Raw genomic sequence first — 18274 nt, forward strand, 5'->3', positions numbered from 1 at the left:
AGGACTGGTCTTGTTTTGATTCTTCATGTTATATGTTCTTCATTTTTAATTGATTTGGATCGTATGTATGGAATTCTAAGTTGCTTCTTGGTGTCTATCTAATGTATAAAGATTTATTATTCATGTCTGTATAATTTGTATTCATGGTGCATACAATTGCTTGTTTTTGTTTTTTGACTTAACTGTTGTTGACGGTGTGTGTTTCCTTTGATGTCACGTTCTCATTAACTTTGAAGATTTGTCTTACAATTAAAAATAAATGTTTTGCTAAAAAAAAGGGCTTGACCGCGCAGCACTCATTGGCTGTGTGGGTTCCAATTGCAATTCTAAGTAGTCTGGCCAGCCAAATGTTTTTCTGTTTCCGCAATTAGCTGAAAAATAAACATCTTCCATTCCTCCCTATACACACAGCAGAAGAATAGGAGATGGAGATCACATTGGGAAGAATGGGAAGGGCATGGACAAACAGTTAGGGCATCCATGGAATATGTGTAAGAGGGATAACCCAGCATGAGGGGAATGTAGTTGAACCGAAACCTTGCTAAAAGATATCTACGCTTGGGATTCATCACAAAGGTGAAGTACGTGGGGTCAATTGAGCTTGTTTTTAGTACTAAGAGATATAGTTGAACTCTAGACTTAATACTATTTGGTCCCATCTTTCCCTCCTCTACTTTACCAGCAGTAGTTCTTTCAGTTCAGTTCAAATAGTTTGGCCTGACCAATGGTATAAAAACTATTCTTAACAAATTGAAGCCACTTTACTTTAGATAAACCACCTAGCTTTAGTGAATCTCTCAAGAATTCTTGTGTGAGCTTCAGTGGTTGACAGTCAAAAATAACTTGGTGGGTCTGCAGTGCACAGCCACTTTGTAGCTATGTTCAGTGGTGAAGCTACAAAAGCCTCAAACATGGAAATCCTGGCTGAGTCAAGCAACTGGACATTATCGGCCCCTACCACCTCGCATTCTTTGGCCAAATCATAATTAAGAATGCTGTGATGTTGACCTCCCCCGGAATTCACATGCTGAAGCTGCAGCTAAAGCTACATTCTTCCATTGGAAACTGCCCAAAAACTCTCACATACAGGAGTGCCCTATAGTTGTGGGTCCCTAAGTAACTCCCGCCTGGTTAACAGCAGCAGAAAATCCTCTGCTTGGGTCTCCCAGATCCATATTGAAAGATTTTAACATGGCAAAACGCAGACGGCTGCCTCATATTCGGACTTATGTGGCAGAACATGTAAAAAGCCACAACGGACTCTGAGTATAGAAACCTCTTCGACTTTCCCGTTCCGCAGATGATAACCTTCTAGTCCTACCAGCATCCAATACCAGGCTAGAGTCGGCAGGAGATTCAAGGGCTGACCCCCTGGCCGTGAAACAACTTTCCTCTCTACATCCCCAGTTCCCCGTCCCGCATTCGCTTCATAACCAAACCGAAGACTCCCCCTTTCCAACTCTATAGAAGTGTATTCCAATGTAATTCTCTGATGAGCTGTGGTTTACGGTAATGTACTTTATACTGCAGTGGATCTCAAGGCTGATAATAAAGAATTTTCTCAAGTATCTACTTTACTTTATTACGCTGCAGTCTGATTTCACTCCTCACCCTTACATGTAACTGCTGTGCATTACTGCCATCGCTCAAATAGTGTATATAAGCAGTGCACTTGTGCAGTGTGTGCTATACAATTAAGCAAATATCCTGCCTGCCAGGGTGAACAGAATGAGCAGACCCCTATAGTCACTGGTAATGTAGTCAAGAGTTGATGCCTATTTCCAGGGCTTTTAGGTGTATAGAAGCAGTGCACTTGTGCAGTGTGTGCTATACAATTAAGCAAATATCCTGCCTGCCAGGGTGAACAGAATGAGCAGACCCCTATAGTCACTGGTAATGTAGTCAAGAGTTGATGCCTATTTCCAGGGCTTTTAGGTGTAATGACAAATCTTGGGGGGGTCTCCAAGGGGCGTGACCCATGTGATTAAGGGCGTGGCTTAAAAACGCCTAAGTTAAAAACTTGTGCTTAGCTTAGTGTGCCTCCCGACTGGTACTCTGCTGCTTCTGTCATTGCATCCAGATATATAACACAACAAGTAACATTACACCTACAACAAGCCAGGGCTACTGGCTTTGTCAATGGTTGTTAGTCGCATAAGATAAATAAGCACAACTACTGCGTCGTTCTATATAATATTGAAAGTGCGTCAGTTCTGAAATTATGAGACTTTGAAAGTACTATAACGACACTCTTTGAAGTTAAATTAAAGGCTGTGAAGGGTGGTACTGCTGCAGAGTTAAGATTATATTTTTCACCCTGGCGGCGAGGTCAAAAATGGAGAGCCCGATAGGGACCCATCTCAGCACCTGCTTTTTAGAACTGCTGGTACTGAGCACCAGCTGGACCCGGTCCACTTAAAGCCCTACATGTTTCTTTATTTTGGTTTCTTCTGCCTCAATAACAAATTCACTTATTCAGCGATCATCCAGAATGGTATTGTTTCGGCTCTTTAAATCACTAATCATGAAACCTGTAGTCCCTAAAAGCAGGTCATTCTAGGCACTATAAGCATTGCCCGTGATTCGCCTGTCTCTGCCATAGTGTCCGGACACCTCTGCAGCAAGGAGTGAATTGGGGGTGACAGCCCGTTGTACATTGCAGTAGTCTGTTCTTACCTTTTTATTCTCCATACCTAAAGGCTATCACCATAGGCGAGACCTAATGGGGCAGCCCTGGAGTTTAAAAAACAAAATGCTGAAAATGTGGATTTTCAAACTTAACATTTATCATCTATCAAGTGTAACCCTGAATTTGGCTTGTAGGCAACCTTCATTTACCTGAAGATGTCCGAATCCTTAGTCGCACGTATCACTTTAACATAAAATATAACATTCACGCATGATATCTTATCAGCTGTAACTGCACTGTACCTCATGTTGGAAAAGTGTTGCAGTTTACACAGTATTCTATGCAGTTATTAACTCTTGGGTGTGTTCAGCCCGGTTATATTTTTAATTTTCCTTTAAATCTTGAAATCCCTCTTGTTCGCCACCAAACTACAGCAGATGTAAAAGCCTAGGAGGTAGTTCTTTCACAAAAATAACACATGCCACCAGTGTTGATCCGTCAATACTCCTTTCCGAACCACAAAACAGTTAATTACCCAATAAAACCATTCCCCTAGAGTCTTCCACCAGTGCCTGATTATCTTGTCATGTGGAGCCGCTTGGAGCTGTGCGTTTCCAGCATTGACAGTTTATAGCAAACTGTTCCCATTGTGTAAACTACCACCCAGGAGTTTGCAGTGATATCCTTCTCTTTTCAACCAGATGGGCTGCGCTTTCTTTGCTGGTTTTGCAGTTGTTCTGCCAGTTCAACATTTATTTTACGTACACAGTGATTGATGTGTTTTGCTGAAAAAGGTTTTATTCTGTTTTATTTTTAAACTAAGTTTGTTGGTTACACTTGGTCTTAAAAGCAGATGTGGTGCTTTCAGCTAAAGTAGCATGTCTGAATGTTGTCTAAAGGGTTTATAAATGGATGTTGGAAGGGGAATGTCCCCTGCATGGTGAATGGGCATGTATCCCTGCCCGAGTGCACGACTGCATGTGAAACTGGTATCCTGGCTTTTTATTTGGCTCAGACATCCCGCTGATTTTGCGTGTGGGACTAGGACTACCCGATATATTGCAAAGCCCAGGGCCCATTGTGTGACCTGGAAGCGCATGCAAGTGTGCCTTCATGGCGGGCATAGGCCTACTGGCCATGCTTTGGGTGATTCTTATAAAGTGGGAGTGGCAGCACACCAGCTATTTGTGGGTAAATTAGTGTGACCAGACCTTTCTTTTCTGTTTCGGGGGAAGGGTTGTCCACTGATCCCACTTGCATAATGTTCCAGTGTTCCTGCTAAAATCCCCTGACAGCCCTACCAGCTACCACAATCAGGTGTTAGACTAATGCATTTCAGTGTGGTGATCCGCATCACTGCACTTAAATGCTAAGTCACGCATTTATAGCGCTTTCTGAATGTTGCTGACGAGCTGGAAACGGGATCGCTGCTATTCCACTCTAAGCAAAGTATGACGGACCGTGTGCTGCTCTTGCAGCTGCAGAGTGTGTGTGAATACACTGTGCAGTGCACTGCTCTGTCCTCCTGGATTAACATTTCTACTTCTAAAGTTTACATGAAATGTCATGCCTGGGTCCGGTGGCACCGGTGTTCCATAATCCGCTGCCCCCTGTGTGGCAGTGCCCCCCCCTGTTTGGCGCATGCGTACGCATGCGCACATTATGGACGATGACGTGGTACCACGCCCACCATCATTCCGTGTCATCATCATTGCGCATGCTCTATTTGAACATGGCTCGAGTCTCGGGCAGACAGCGCCCGCGGGGTCCTTGTGCAGAACTCTGTACACAGCCCGTCTCCGTACAAGCAGGACCCCCCACCTGCAGGCCGGTATTGCCCAGCATTAAAGCTGCTACATATTTATTTAAAATGTAAACCGTGTACCCGGGAAGCGTGTTAAACAAATTATTACACGAATGATCACAGTGCATGTTGCGATGCTAAGCTGCCTGCATTACAACAACATTAGCGTGCCTCTTCCCAGACCCCTCTCCCTTTCCTGCTGTAATCAAATCTCCATCATAGATGGTGATTAACATGACATTCATTAACATGAATTTAGCACTGTTCCAGCCTCGTACACCGCCTCGGGCTGCTGGCAGCTCGAGGCTGTGAACAATGTTGGCACAAGGACCTCGCGGGCGCTCTCTGCCCTTCACCCCGTGACGTAGGGGGTGCAGCCACACACGGGGATACAGTGAATATCGGAACACCGGCAAGGCTTACCTCAGAGTTGCACTCTCAGGCTGCAGCACAGCAACAGCATTCAAGGCACATGACTGTAACATTGTGCATTTGCAGGATGAAGACACAAATTACTAGTGGGTGGGGCCAGGCTGCGAAGCTTGCGGCGCGGGCCGGTGAACGTGCATAGTTATAATGTTTCCAAGTAGTTCTCCGGCCCGTTGCCTGTGCCTCTCTCCTGATGCAGCCTTGCGATCGGACAGGGTTGGTGGAGACTCGTCATCACGGCTGATGGCTCAGAGTCTGCCTGAACTCGCTGCTGTACTCAGGCTGGCATGCTGTACTCCTCTCTGGGATAACAGTGAGTGACTCGGCGGGCTCCACTCAATCCGAGCTCAGCCTTTAAGGTTCTTGTACATAACCCGTGGCAGTGGTCCCTTAGCACTTATCCCCCGACCCATGGACACGTGACTTGGGCAGATTGTTGACTTTTAGTCAGCAACATTAATATTGTGAGGAATGTTATAAACAATAAAATTCACTGCAGTGCCTGATTGGTGACCTGAAGCAGTCACCGAGGCAGCGGGCAGCAGCTTAAGTACTTAGGTCACATATAAAAGCACCACAAACAGCCGGCTTCACATAGTCATTCTCTACTAGTGTCCTCCGATCGATGGCACTGTGACCGGGAGACAGTCACTGTGAAGGCTTTCGAGTCGGTCGGGCATAAAGCTAAATAAAGTCTATTGCAGCAACCCCCCAGAGGACGTTGGACCAGAAGGCAGCTCAGAGAAAAGTTAGTAGGTGTGTGTGTATATATATATATATATATATATATATCATCTAGGAACTAGAAATTCCATATTTTCAGCTACTCATTAGATGCCATCTTGTGCGCTAACCTGCTGCTGATATCCTCCCTAAATATAACTACATCCCTTCCATTACAGGTAGGATTTATGGCTGCAGTCTTATAGCCATCAGGGAGAGACATCAGCACAGAGCGGAGGAGCCAGACACTGCCATGAGTGGCTGTAGGTCCGGGCCCACTGTCACTGTAACATTGGGGAGGTTTAACACGTGTTGATGATCCAATTCAGTTTAAATTAAGCAGGGTCGTTTTTGCAGGATAGGGAGTATCCGGGACTTATACTACCAAAATCATTCTGAGATAAATACATACTAGGCAATTTTTTTCAGTTCTCAGTGGATTTTTTTTTAATGTATTTATTTTAGATTTTTATATAGCGCGAGCTAGACCCAAGAATATCGGGTATCAGAGCGCTTTACATAGCACCAGTTGCAATACATGAGGACACATTCATTTTTGTTAGGCACGGGGAGATTTAAGTGATTTGCCCAGAATCACAGGATGTTGAGCGTCGTTGCCGAGACTTGAACCCGGTACCCCAGCTTCGTGGTGGACCGCTCTAGCCGCAAGGCTACATCCTCTCCCCTATTTAAATGTCAAATTAATCATTACAGAAAGCAAAACCTTAGTTATACTCAGAAGGCAATCCGTTAATACATGCAAACATGCAATGTGCCTTTAAGAAATTAAGCAGGCAGAGCACATGTGGAAAATAGTTAAATAATACTTTTCATTACAGAAGGACCACACAGCATCTCATCAGGCCCTCTCTAGTAAAAGAAATAAATGAAGTGAGTTAACTGCTAAATAGCACCCTGCTTATAATGTCCCAGACAAAGAAAGCACAAAATGTAATGGCATGTTTTTACTTCAAGAGACAGCACTAAAGTGGTATTTGTACATTAGCCCTATAAGGGTGTTAGTTTTCAAAACACCTACTAGAAAACTATTTATAATGGACATTAACATTTTGCATAGAGGAAATAAGCCAAAAATGAAACTTTACACAATGCTTGTTCGCCATATTCATAGCGAAAGCATTGCAACGGAGAACTCAGCAAATAAACTTGTAATGTTTCAGAAGCTTCAACCATACTGCGAGAGGCCGTGGCTGGAGCTGAATTTACAATGATTACCTGAAAATCAAATGAAAACAAATGCTAGTGCACAACATTTTAATATGCAGTTTTCATTATGTGGTCTAGTGTTTCCTGGTTATACTAACTGAAACAAACTGATGTTAAGCATTATTTTTGTAATGAACATGTTTCTCTTCTTTTCCACTTTTCTTTTGTTTTCATCTATTATCCTAATGTATTGAAGGCACCCAGTTAATTTAAATTCTAGTTGTATATGGTCTTTAAGATGAAGAATTTCATCAGCATATCAGTCTTCATTATAGCTTATGGTGGTGTGGTATGTATTTTGTTTCTCAAATGAAATGCCTTTAAGTTTCTGGTTCATTATAATGAAGTCCAGTCGGAAGCTAAGGTCATCAGCTCCGGGGTCCCTCGGGGCGCGAGGTTAAGCCCTGTCCACTTTAATCTATACATGGTACCCCTAATTGAGCTAATTGCATCATTTCATATTAGTACAATATCATATGCAGATGACACTCAGCTTATCCTGGTACTGGATGGGGAACTGCCTGGGGCGGAGGAAAACCTGAAAAAATGCCTAACAGCCACATTTAAATGGATGACTGAGAACCACCTCAAATGCAATTCCGGCAAGACGGAGATCTTGCCTTACGGAAATCAAAATCTGTTTTCCCCGAAAAACTGGTGGCCGGACGGTGCTGAAGCCCCCCCTGATACCATCTTGTCTGCTCGAAACCTTGGCATTAAATTTGATGACCAACTGTGCTTTAAACAGCAAGCGGTGGCCGTAGCTGGTATGTGTTTCCACATAATTAAATCTCTGAGGAAGTTTTTTGACCTTCTTCCTCTGTCAGCCAGAAAATCAGTCGCAGTTGCCTCATTAACTTCGAGGCTGGATTACTGTAACAGCCTATATGCTGGAGTCAATAAGTCTGTACTCCATAGGCTACAGATGGTCCAACATGCTGCTGCCCGGCTGGTGGTACGCTGGCCCCGTAAGTCATCTGCGTCAGCTGCGCTTAAAGCGCTGCATTGGCTACCAATTGGCAAAAGAATCCTATTTAAGATCTTGCTGATCACATTTAGAGCCTTTCAACAGCAAGGGCCCAAATATCTGTGTAACGGTTTAAAAACTGTACCATCCCACCCGTTGCCTGAGGTCTGCTAGTCAGAACCTACTAATAATCCCCAGATTCAGACTGGCTACCAAAGGAGGAAAATCTTCGTCCTGGGTGCTAGGGCTTGGAATAATCCTCTACCTTACCTCAGGTCATTGTCCCACGAAATTCAGTTTAGGAAAGCTTTAAAAACTTGGGTGTTTTCTCTTACAGATGTGGCCTGCAGAGCATTGGTGTAAAGTGTAAAGCATTCTCCATCGAGTTGATCTCTTTTCCTCAACCTTGTCATCTGGTTGTTGAGCGCCAAGATACTCCTTGGAGTGATAGGTGTGCTATAAAAGTGTCCTTTACATTTACATTTACATTTACATTCCAAATCACAACAAATTTTTTTGAGCAAAGACCCTCATTTCCCAACAACGCATCAATAGCTTTTTTGTAAAAAATGAAAAAAGTAAAACACGTGGTAAAATAGTAGATCATGTACATTGATTTTACAGTTTGCCTTTTGAAATCAATGGTCTGGTGATTGATACCAGGGGCCGTATTACAGTAAGTGGCCCGGGAGGGGGGGGGGGCGCACAACGGGCGTTTGCGCTCGCTTTGCTCGCCCCGGGGCACTTTGGTATTACAGCAGGGGGTGCAGACGACTGTGCTTCCCCTACAGTAATACCGATAGCGCTGGCATACTTAAAGCGCCAGCGCTACCTTCAAGGGGCGTTCCTTCGTTTGCATGGGGGGTGCCCTATGCAATGGAGGGAATCCCTTTGCCTCTGCGCCCATGCCTTTTTACAGACACTGGCGCAGAGGCAAAAAAGCTCTCTGGATGGGGTAAAATGGGGTCCTATGGACCCTCCAGACATCCCTTTGCAGGCAGGCGCAGTCACTGACTGCACCCGCCTGCAAGGGAATCTCTAATCCCCTGTAAAAGTGCAGAGGGGTATAATCTGCACTGTAAAAATACAGAGCGCAAGCAGCCGCTCAGTGTTTTCACGTTTGCGGCTGCCCTGGGGGCAGCACATTCGCCGTAATATGGCGCACCTTCATTGTTTGCACTGAGCGCACCTTTTAATAGGTTTGCCCGGCGCAAACCATGAAAATACATAATACGACCGCGGAATGGTTCCAAGCTTTTGACAATCAAATAATTTGTGTTTTACAAGCATCTATCCAGCCATCGTTGATTTGTTAATCAAATTGGTCACTGTCTTTTCTAGTTATTTTGTAAATCGTTTTTTTGGGAGAGGGGGGTTCAATATGTTTCCCTCATACATTTAAAATACAATGACATGCATGGTAGTGGGACTATCCAGCCCTCCACTCTTCCGCACAAGAAAAACGACCTCAAAAACCTAAAGAACCTGTTTACGGTATCTCCGAGATTTCGGATTGATTATTCATTTTTGCTTAATGATACTTTGCGGCGTAGTTGAGCTGGTTACATATTTGTTTTAAAATGCTATTGGGAATGGGCGCATTCATTGCATAGAATCTGCAAGGGAGGTGCCATAACTTTGAGTTATTAATACCAGATTGTGAATCTCAAATCTTCATCCTCTTAAGCTGCTAGCCGGAATATAGGGGAAGAAATCTTCTAACCTCTACTAGAGCTAGGAAAGTGATGTACTATTGCATTGTGACTGCATCTCAATGGCTGTGAGTGAGAATTCATTTAAAAGTAGTGGTGAGCTCCATCAATATTCTTAAAGCTTTCAGCTTTCTCTTCAGGTGAGCCTTGCCAAATGTAGTAGATGTTTCACCTTTCTTTCGTCTCTTTCCCAGCCATGAAGACTTTGATTTCATCTCAGGAACGCGCATGCGCAGAATGGCTCGTCAAGGGGAAAACCCTCCAGATGGCTTCATGGCTCCTAAGGCGTGGAACGTGTTAAAAGAATACTACAAATCTTTAGAAAAGGCCTAAACTCTCTTTTTATATTAACTGCAGACCAACCCCTTGATGCTTGGATTCTTGACCAGAGGGAGACCACACAGTCACCATCCTCTGTGCTTTGTTGTGGCGGCTGCCTCTAAGTGTTTTCTTGAAAACAGACTTTGCCTCCTGAAGATCGCGTCACTCTCTGATTGTCTTATGGATTGTATTATCTGTTGGCACCTAAGAAGCTGGTGGTTTTAATGTTTATTTTTACGCTTAATACATCTTGTAGCTGTATTTTAAATAGTGTTCTTTTGTATTAAGGCATTTTATATATCCTGTATAACTCTCTGTGCATCTGTCTCCTTTTTTTAATCAGTTTTAATGTATTGCATATGTTTTTGTTTGGTTTTTTTATTTCCTAACTGAATCTCAATTGTTAAGATATGAATTATGTTTTCAATGTTTCGTCTTTAACAATCTTGTGCACTTTCTGCTTTTGAAACTACTATATCTTATATGCTATTTAATGCAAAGTATATACATTGAAAAAATAAATTTTTGATATCAATTTCCAGCTCTGGGTTGTTTTTGAATTTCCCACTCTACTTACACAGTTGTAGAAAATACACACAGTCCAACCTGCAAGTATCTTGGTCACCCCCTCCCCCACTGGCACTCTATGCCATACCAGCAACCACACACACACACACAGCCTTGAGCATGTGTACTTTCCACTTTTTATTTTAATTTTTTTATTTTAACCTCTAAATACACAGAACACATCATGACTTAATGGCTGAGACATTGTCCCTCTAAACAACTAGCACAATACAATGTTATAGAGATCATTCAAGTCAACACCATTAGTTGGATGACAATTAGCAGTATTAATTTGATGCTTTAGGTTCGTGAAAAAGTCTAAGCCATGACTTAACTATAAAGAAAAAAAACCTGTCTAAAACAGCAAGCTTATTCATATACGGTGAATATAGGCAGTAGCAGTGAGAGCAAGCCGTATGTCGAGGTTAAAGGTGCGGTATTCATTGGTTTCTCTGCTACCAGCTGGGGGAGCCCACCTAGAGCTAGGATTATAAAGAAGGTTCCACATTTTAATGCCCCTTACAGCAATGATGTGTTAGAACAGTTGGTGCTGTCTAAGGTGGTCTAGTGTCCTCTCTAAGGCAGTCTTTGATGGAATAGATCAACACTTACCACATGGAAGCAATGGGTATTTATGGAGTGCACGTGCCTCCTCCGGCCGCAGGGATAATGTGTGCATGTCAGCTCTTTGAACCACTATAGCATGCCAGTGGACTCTTCCAGACGAGGAGGAGGCCTTCAGTCTCATTGTGCTTGAGCGCCTGGCTATGAGAAATGCCGTAGAAAGTGATCCGTCCCATTCTTAGTAAGTAAAGGGGGCGATCAGACTCTGCTTTCCACTTAGTTCGGAGTTCAGTCAAGGGGGCCGTTGGCCAATAATAATAATAATAATAATATGAAATTTATAATGCGCTCAGCTTACCCAGGGGCGTCCCGGCGCAACAGACCAGAAGGGGAGACTCAGCTAATCACTACTGTGGAAACAAGTAGGTCTTAAGAAGTTTCCTAAATGGTAGGATCTTGGGCTCTGAGCGAATCCTGAGGGGCAGAGAGTTCCAAAGAGACGCCACCTGCACCGAGAAACGCCTACCCCCAGAACGAGCTTTTCTTACTCTGGCTGACTGCAGAAGGTGTTTTTGGTCCGAGCGCAGCAGACGTGGGGGTTTATAGGGACGGGCCATATTAGCAAGAATAGGAGGGCCTTTGCCATGTAGAATTTTATGCGCAGTACATAGCGCCTTAAATTTCACCCGCTCCTTCACGGGGAGCCAGTGAAGCGCTCTGAGGGCAGGAGCAGCAGACTGCCTTCTGGGAACATCCATAAGGATTCTCGCAGCTGCATTTTGCACCTGTTGGAGAGTTTTGAAGGTCGCTTCGGGGGCACCGAGAAACAGCGCATTCCCATAATCGAGCCTCGATAGAATGAGGCCACGTATCAACAGCTTCCTTGCTGGATCAGGAAGCAAAGGTAGCACCTTTCGGGCTGATTTCAGTAAGCCAAAGCAAACCCCTGCGGTCTTCCTGGCATGAGTCCTGAAGGACAGATCTTCTTCCAACCATACTCCCAAGGACTTGATCTCCTTCTTGGGGGATGGTGGGTCACCAAGAGACCGAGGCCAACAGGTCGCAATAATGGAGGGACTGGGATTGCCCAGGAGCATCAGCTCGGTTTTACCTCCATTAAGCTTTAGGGCGGAGATAGACATCCAACGATAAACATTGGCGAGGCAGTCATGTAAAACCTCAGGTTGTTCCGCCAGCTGAGTGAGGCCGACCACCAGCTGAGTATCATCAGCATAGCTGATGATCTTCACCCCCGAGGGGGCGACCACTCTTTCAAGTGGAGTCATATATATATTAAATAGAGTAGGGCTCAGCGATGAGCCCTGCGGGACTCCACATTGAAGAGGGATTAGGGCAGATTGCTCTGACCCCTCCCAGACTTGGTAGAAACGGTCAGATAGAAAAGATCCCAACCATTTCAGGGCCGTCCCTGAGACACCTACCTCTGACAGACGTTGGAGGAGCACTTGATGACTCACAGTGTCAAAGGCAGCACTCAAGTCCAGGAGGATCACTGCCACTGACCCTCCTGTATCTAGAGTGCTCCTTGCCTCCTCCACTACTGCCAGCAAGGCAGTGTCTGTTCCATGGCCGGGACGGAAACCAGTCTGGGAGTCTCCTAGCAGGTGGTTAGACTCAAGATGGTGAGAGAGCTGACGGTTAACCAACTTCTCTGCAATTTTTGAGAACCCAGGCAGAAGTGAAATTGGCCTAAAGTTGGTCAAGTTGGATGAGTCCATTCCTGGCTTTTTCAATAAGGCCTTCACCACAGCCTTTTTCCATCTCTGGGGCACTATGCCCTGTGTAAGTGACAGGTTCAAGAGGTCAGTCAGAGGAGTTGACAAGATGTTAGCCACGAGTTTAAGATGTTTTATGGGGACTGGGTCACTCGGGGAGCCACTCTTCATCTCTAACAGGACTTTTATGACCTCCTCTTCCGAAAAGGGGCCAAAAGATGCTAGCTCAATCAGGCAACTTGTGGGACTAGCAACCGATTCATCGCTTTGAGGGATAGTAGGTAAGGAGGATAATATTTTCTCTATTTTAGAGTGGAAGAAGCTGGCCAATTCCTCACATTTTTCTTTGGGATTATCGTGCAACACTGGAGGGACCGGGGCTTTCAGAAGTTCCTTGAAGATTTTAAACGATTCTCCTGAAGAATTGCTTGCTCTCTCAATCCGGTCGCTAAAGAAAGTCTTTTTAGCGTCCTTCAGTGCGCTTTTATATTTCCTTAGTTCCCTTTTATAATTGGCCCGGCTTTCTTCCGTCCGCCCTCTCCTCCAGGCACGTTCAAGCCTTTTACAAGAGGTTCTGATGCACCCGAGTTCGGGGGTATACCAGGGGGCAGAACCAATTCTTCTCTCCCTGACAAGCCTTCTTTTATTTGGGATCAGTAAGTCCAGAGAGTTAGTAAGCCATTTGCCCAAGAGCTGGTCAGCAGTGTTGGGGTCATCTGTGAGGTGAGGACAGGTTCTAGCTAGCTCTTCCGCCCAACTGTCCACCGGGAGCTTCGACCAAAGTCGTTCCACAGTATGTTGTCTAGGAGCGGGGTCTCTGCGGTTCCCCAGCAGCCAGCTAAACGGAACAAGATGGTGATCAGTCCAGGGGAGAGCCAGCATCTGGAGAGCCTGCAGGTTCACAGAGTTAGCCTAACCAGGGCATGTGCACGTTCCACAAGTTTCGCTTCAAGCATTTTTTAGGGAAGGTGATGCGATTTGGTGTCTATATTGTCGTCTTGAACCGAGGAGACCAGCATCTACTTACTCCTGGTTTCCCAACTTGGCCAAATATTGTGATTCTTTGCGATATGCTTTACGTTCCTCTGCCTTTACCTGCCAAAATTGACAACATTTATAAATAGGCTTAATGTGGATATTAATCATTACAGTAGAATGTCTGCATTATACATTTTCAATGTTATCAAGCAGCTGCCACCGTTTTAGAAGACTTTTGTTCATTGTGATGGCTTCTTATCCTCCCAGGCTTAAAATAATTGAGGTGGCACTATGATGGCACAGCGGCGTGCACTAGAAGCAGCATGCACATGTGATGTTGCACAGTATTTATGCAGATGTGTGCGCGAGAAGCAGCATTCATATGTGATGTGGCACAGTATTTATGCAGATGTGTGCGTGGGAAGCAGCATACACATGGGATGTGGCACAGTATTTACGCAGAGCGTACCCTAGTAGCACCAGCATGCACATGTGTACATGTGCATATATGGGCTTGGCCGGTGGGGACCCATCGTCTGGTTCGGATTGGTAAGGCGGACACTCGGTCAATGGCCATGGGGCCGGTGTCCGAGTTCCAGCTGGGAATTTTTTTTTGTCAGCCTGGGGGACTGATTTGGGCGGTGTGTGTTTAGTTCGGATGGCACCAGCGGCCCAGTGGGTGCCCGAGTGGCCTTTCTGGAGGCCGATGATTACCTCCCTTTTATCAATGGGCAGAGGTGTCACTCCCTTTTTTCTCGCTGGGCCGGCTCATTAATGTATGCATATTGAGCAGGGGGAAGGGGGCCTGTGCAGAAGGGGCCTCACTTGTTTTCAGGTGTGTTTCACCAGTGTGAACTAACCATTGCATTTTTTATTATCTAAGTAAAGTTAAGAAAACTTGCCTCTGTCAGAGCCCTCTGCCCCTCCACCCTCCCTTCTTTTTATAAAACTACGCCAAAGCAGTGTTTTGCGGAAAGGCAATATGCAAACGTGGGCCATTTAAAAAAAAAAAAATTGTTTTTGTTTCTTTAGCGTGCCCGAGTCCGTTTTTTATCCCATTCCAACCTTGCCCATCGACCGGTGGAGCAGTTTCAGTCCAGTGTCCAATCACTGCATTGAGACCCCCCTGGGCCCTGTCTTGGCCTGCAGTGCAGTTGCCATTGGGGCATCGAGCATGGATATGACGTGGCGTATGTCCCGGGCTGGCCCTGCAGTGTCTCTTGACGCGGTCAGCATCGCACTTTTAATACACTCGCAGGAAGGCCCTGGTGCTGGGACAGTGGTCAGGCCGCAGCCGCTCAATGCTTTGGTAGCTCTTATGTAAAATGACAGATGACGTGTGCCTCCTGCTTTTTAACGTGAATAACTTTTATTCGTTCATTATTTCTTTATTTCGGCAATTGCCATAAAAGATTGTACAAATACATACATAATGATAAAAAGAGAACGTGCCAGTTTTACTATTATACAATCATTTAAAATTGACACAATGAAGAGGATAAATAACAACACATGCCTGCATGGTTGGATATGCTACCGTTGGAATGAATAACTTTTATTGTTATGAAGGGTGCAATTACTAATCATTTTATTTTGCTGAACACCGCGTGGAGATGATTTGTTGTAATCCGCGCATGATGGAATGCATACCCAAGTCAAAAAGGAAGATCATCCGGGAGCGTTTCTGTTGTCATCCGATGACTTCAGCCAGGCTATTCCTGCAATTATCTTGGGAAGTCATCCCAAGCCATCGTAAGTATGCCTACAGGCATAAATATTTAAATGAGATGACTCTAGAGTCCATCAGAGAAACTACTCCAGTATTAGTTCCTGATTGCTTCAGTGGAAAACGTCTGATGATCATTAACTACTACAGGATGGCCCGGCAATGATTTCAGGATTAGACTGAATTACCACAGATTGGGTTCCCGATTACTTCAGTGGAAAACATGTGATGATCATTGACTACTGCAGGATGATTTCAGGATTAGGCAGTTATTACTCAAGGATGAATCTGGGAGTATTTCAGGATTGATACAGAATAATCTTGTGATTACTTCAGAATAATGCTGCATTACTCAAGGATGATACCAAGATAACTTTTTAATGGGACTTCATAAAGTTGCGATATGATTTTTGGTAGGCCACAAGAGTCAAAATAAATAAAGATTCCTTTAAATTACGTGCTTACCTTGTCGCATTTGCGGGCGATTTTTTTACTTTTGTTTCCCGAACTGTAAACTGAGAGGAGTTTTTTTTTTTTTAAGTGGCAATGTAGGATGTTCATTTCTGCAATACACAACACAATATAATTAACTGCAAATGAACATATTGTAACCAGCAGTTAGGAAAGCAAAAATGAAGCTTTTGTAAATGTCTGAAATTTACTCGAAACAAAGATTTTAATGTGATCAAGACAAATCAATGCACTTACTGGTGATGCACAAACGAAACATTTTCACAGAAGCCGGATTTCCACATAATATGATTTGTGTGCTATATAGTTTTAACAGTCAAATTGTACGCCTGTCCACATTTAGTGGTCATTTCAATGGAAAATGTGAGGTCTGTAAATGACTATGCACTCCCACACAATGTCTTACTTGGATTCCATAATCACTCTACCTCATGTCCATTAAAGGTAGTGGGTTGAAAACCTTTGGTGTTCTAAAAAGTGGGTTGTGGTTCGAAACTGTTTGGGAACCACTGCTTTAAGATGACCTTGAGTGATGTACGTGAATTAATGGAAAAACGAAAACCTCCAATGTGGAAGTGCATTGGAGGAAAACAAATCTGGGAAAACTAATTTTAATGAAATACAAATATATCAAAAATTAAAAGAAACATTTAAAAAGAATAATAATTTTAAGGAAAAATCCAAAATTACATTAACCTTATATGGAGTTTAGGACTAGTGGCTGTTTTTTTGGGTTCAAGGATGGCTAATCTTTAGGGGTCCTGGGGTTTCTTTTGTGGTTTGGAATGGGTACAGTTCAGGCATAGGAAGGGGATTTAGGAATGGGTGGAATTAAGGGATGCTGAGGGGTTTTTAAGTTCAGTGATGGGTAGGGGTTAGGAGTTGTGAGTTTTCAGGATTGGGTGAAGTTTAGGTTGGTGAGGGGTTTTAAGGATTCCTGGCTGGGTCTAGTTTCGACATAGAAAGCGACTTAGGTGTCAGGGAAGGGTAGGGGTGGTAAAGATTTTTAATGGTTGTGGAAGAGTGCTGTTTAAGGGCAGTGAGGGTTTTTTTTAGGGTTCAGGAATGGGTAGAGCTTGAAGGTGGTGAAGAGTAAATCAGAAAAGGCAGACTTGGCTTGGAATTCAATTCAGCTTACCACAGTAAAAGTACCCAGCCTTAACTGTGAGGTCTTCAGGATATGTTTAGTTCAATTACCATTCTGTGATCCTGTCTTGGCACTAAAACCACTTCCCATTTAAACATATTTTCCCCTCATGTAAGTCTATCACTCCTTGTACCATTTTGTGTTGCCGAACACCGCCTTCATGTGCTCCACTCCTCCCACCTATCCCTATTCTAAACAATCCACATTATGCATTCCAAGTCATTTCCTAGCTACTGTACACCACACCTCCCAACTATCATGTCTCCTTTCACCCTGTCAGCCAACAGCTATATCACAACCTTGCACCTGTTACCAGCTGTGGGACATCCCCTGGCTGGCAAAAAACACAAAAGGGGTGCTACTGGTCTAGACAGGCCGGAGAGTGTCTGCTTTCTCATGAAAGGTGTGTGTGTAAACTAGTAAGTGTGAAGAGGAAAAAGAAGAAAACCCATCAGCCCACCCATTGGCGGAACTTCATCATCTGGGATTTTTGAATACAGACTGGTATCCACTAGGTTCCTCACTAGCAAGTATCGGGAGGAAACTTTAGTATCGGATCCAACAGTGATGGAAAGCCAAGCAGCAGTTGTGTTAAGAGCTGTGGGTAATGAAAAGTTGCAGGGCTCAAAGAATATGTGCTAGTAAAGAGTGATAAAAGAGTGATGTTTAAAATTGGCTAACATGGTGCCTAAGAACAAATTTTATTTTGACGGTCACCATGATGACAAGGTTAAAAACAGAGTGTAGATAGTGTTTTAACAAATACTACTTTCCGTTGGTAAGTTAACTGGTCGACATGTTTCAGCCAATAATGGCTTTCTTCAGGACCTATTACAAAAACACTACTGCAACTGTGACAGAATATGGTGAGAACTAAATACCATGCATGAAAATTTTTCGACCTACCATCCGGTGGAATACTAAATGGTAGGATCTCGGAGTCATGGTTGTGAAAAATCCTCTCCTAAAACAAAAACACTGTATACAAACACACAGTATAAAATATGAAAGCAACATATATGTAAAGAAGACATATAACAGCCAACGAGACATTGCTCAATCATTATTAATTGTATGATCACTCACCCAAAGTTTGCTTGGGAGTGGCCTCACCTCGCCTGGCACTCGCTCAGGTAATGAGGCCAAGCTCTGAAGAAATGGAAACATATATACCATTGCATCACATTTTTGGTATAAATCCACTTCATTAGGATATCTCCTGGTGTCCAGATGGGCACAAAAAAGACAGCGATCTCTGCTAGCCTAGCCAGCT

At 44.0% G+C, this 18274-nt stretch overlaps 1 protein-coding gene across 2 annotated transcripts in view; it reads left to right on the forward strand.

Moving 5' to 3' along the window:
• Window positions 1-10347, forward strand: part of PAPSS1 (3'-phosphoadenosine 5'-phosphosulfate synthase 1) — a 322558-nt gene extending 312211 nt beyond the window's left edge. For both annotated transcript variants that reach the window (XM_086962022.1, XM_086962020.1), the window contains exon 12: window positions 9686-10347. In XM_086962022.1, the coding sequence (XP_086818148.1) occupies window positions 9686-9824 (139 nt within the window). In that variant the 3' untranslated portion in view covers window positions 9825-10347. The remainder of the gene's footprint in view (window positions 1-9685) is intronic.
• Window positions 10348-18274: the final 7927 nt, after the last annotated feature.

The sequence above is a fragment of the Lissotriton vulgaris genome, chromosome 3_1 (genome assembly GCF_964263255.1).
Source record: "Lissotriton vulgaris chromosome 3_1, aLisVul1.2, whole genome shotgun sequence".
Lineage (NCBI taxonomy): Eukaryota > Metazoa > Chordata > Amphibia > Caudata > Salamandridae > Lissotriton > Lissotriton vulgaris.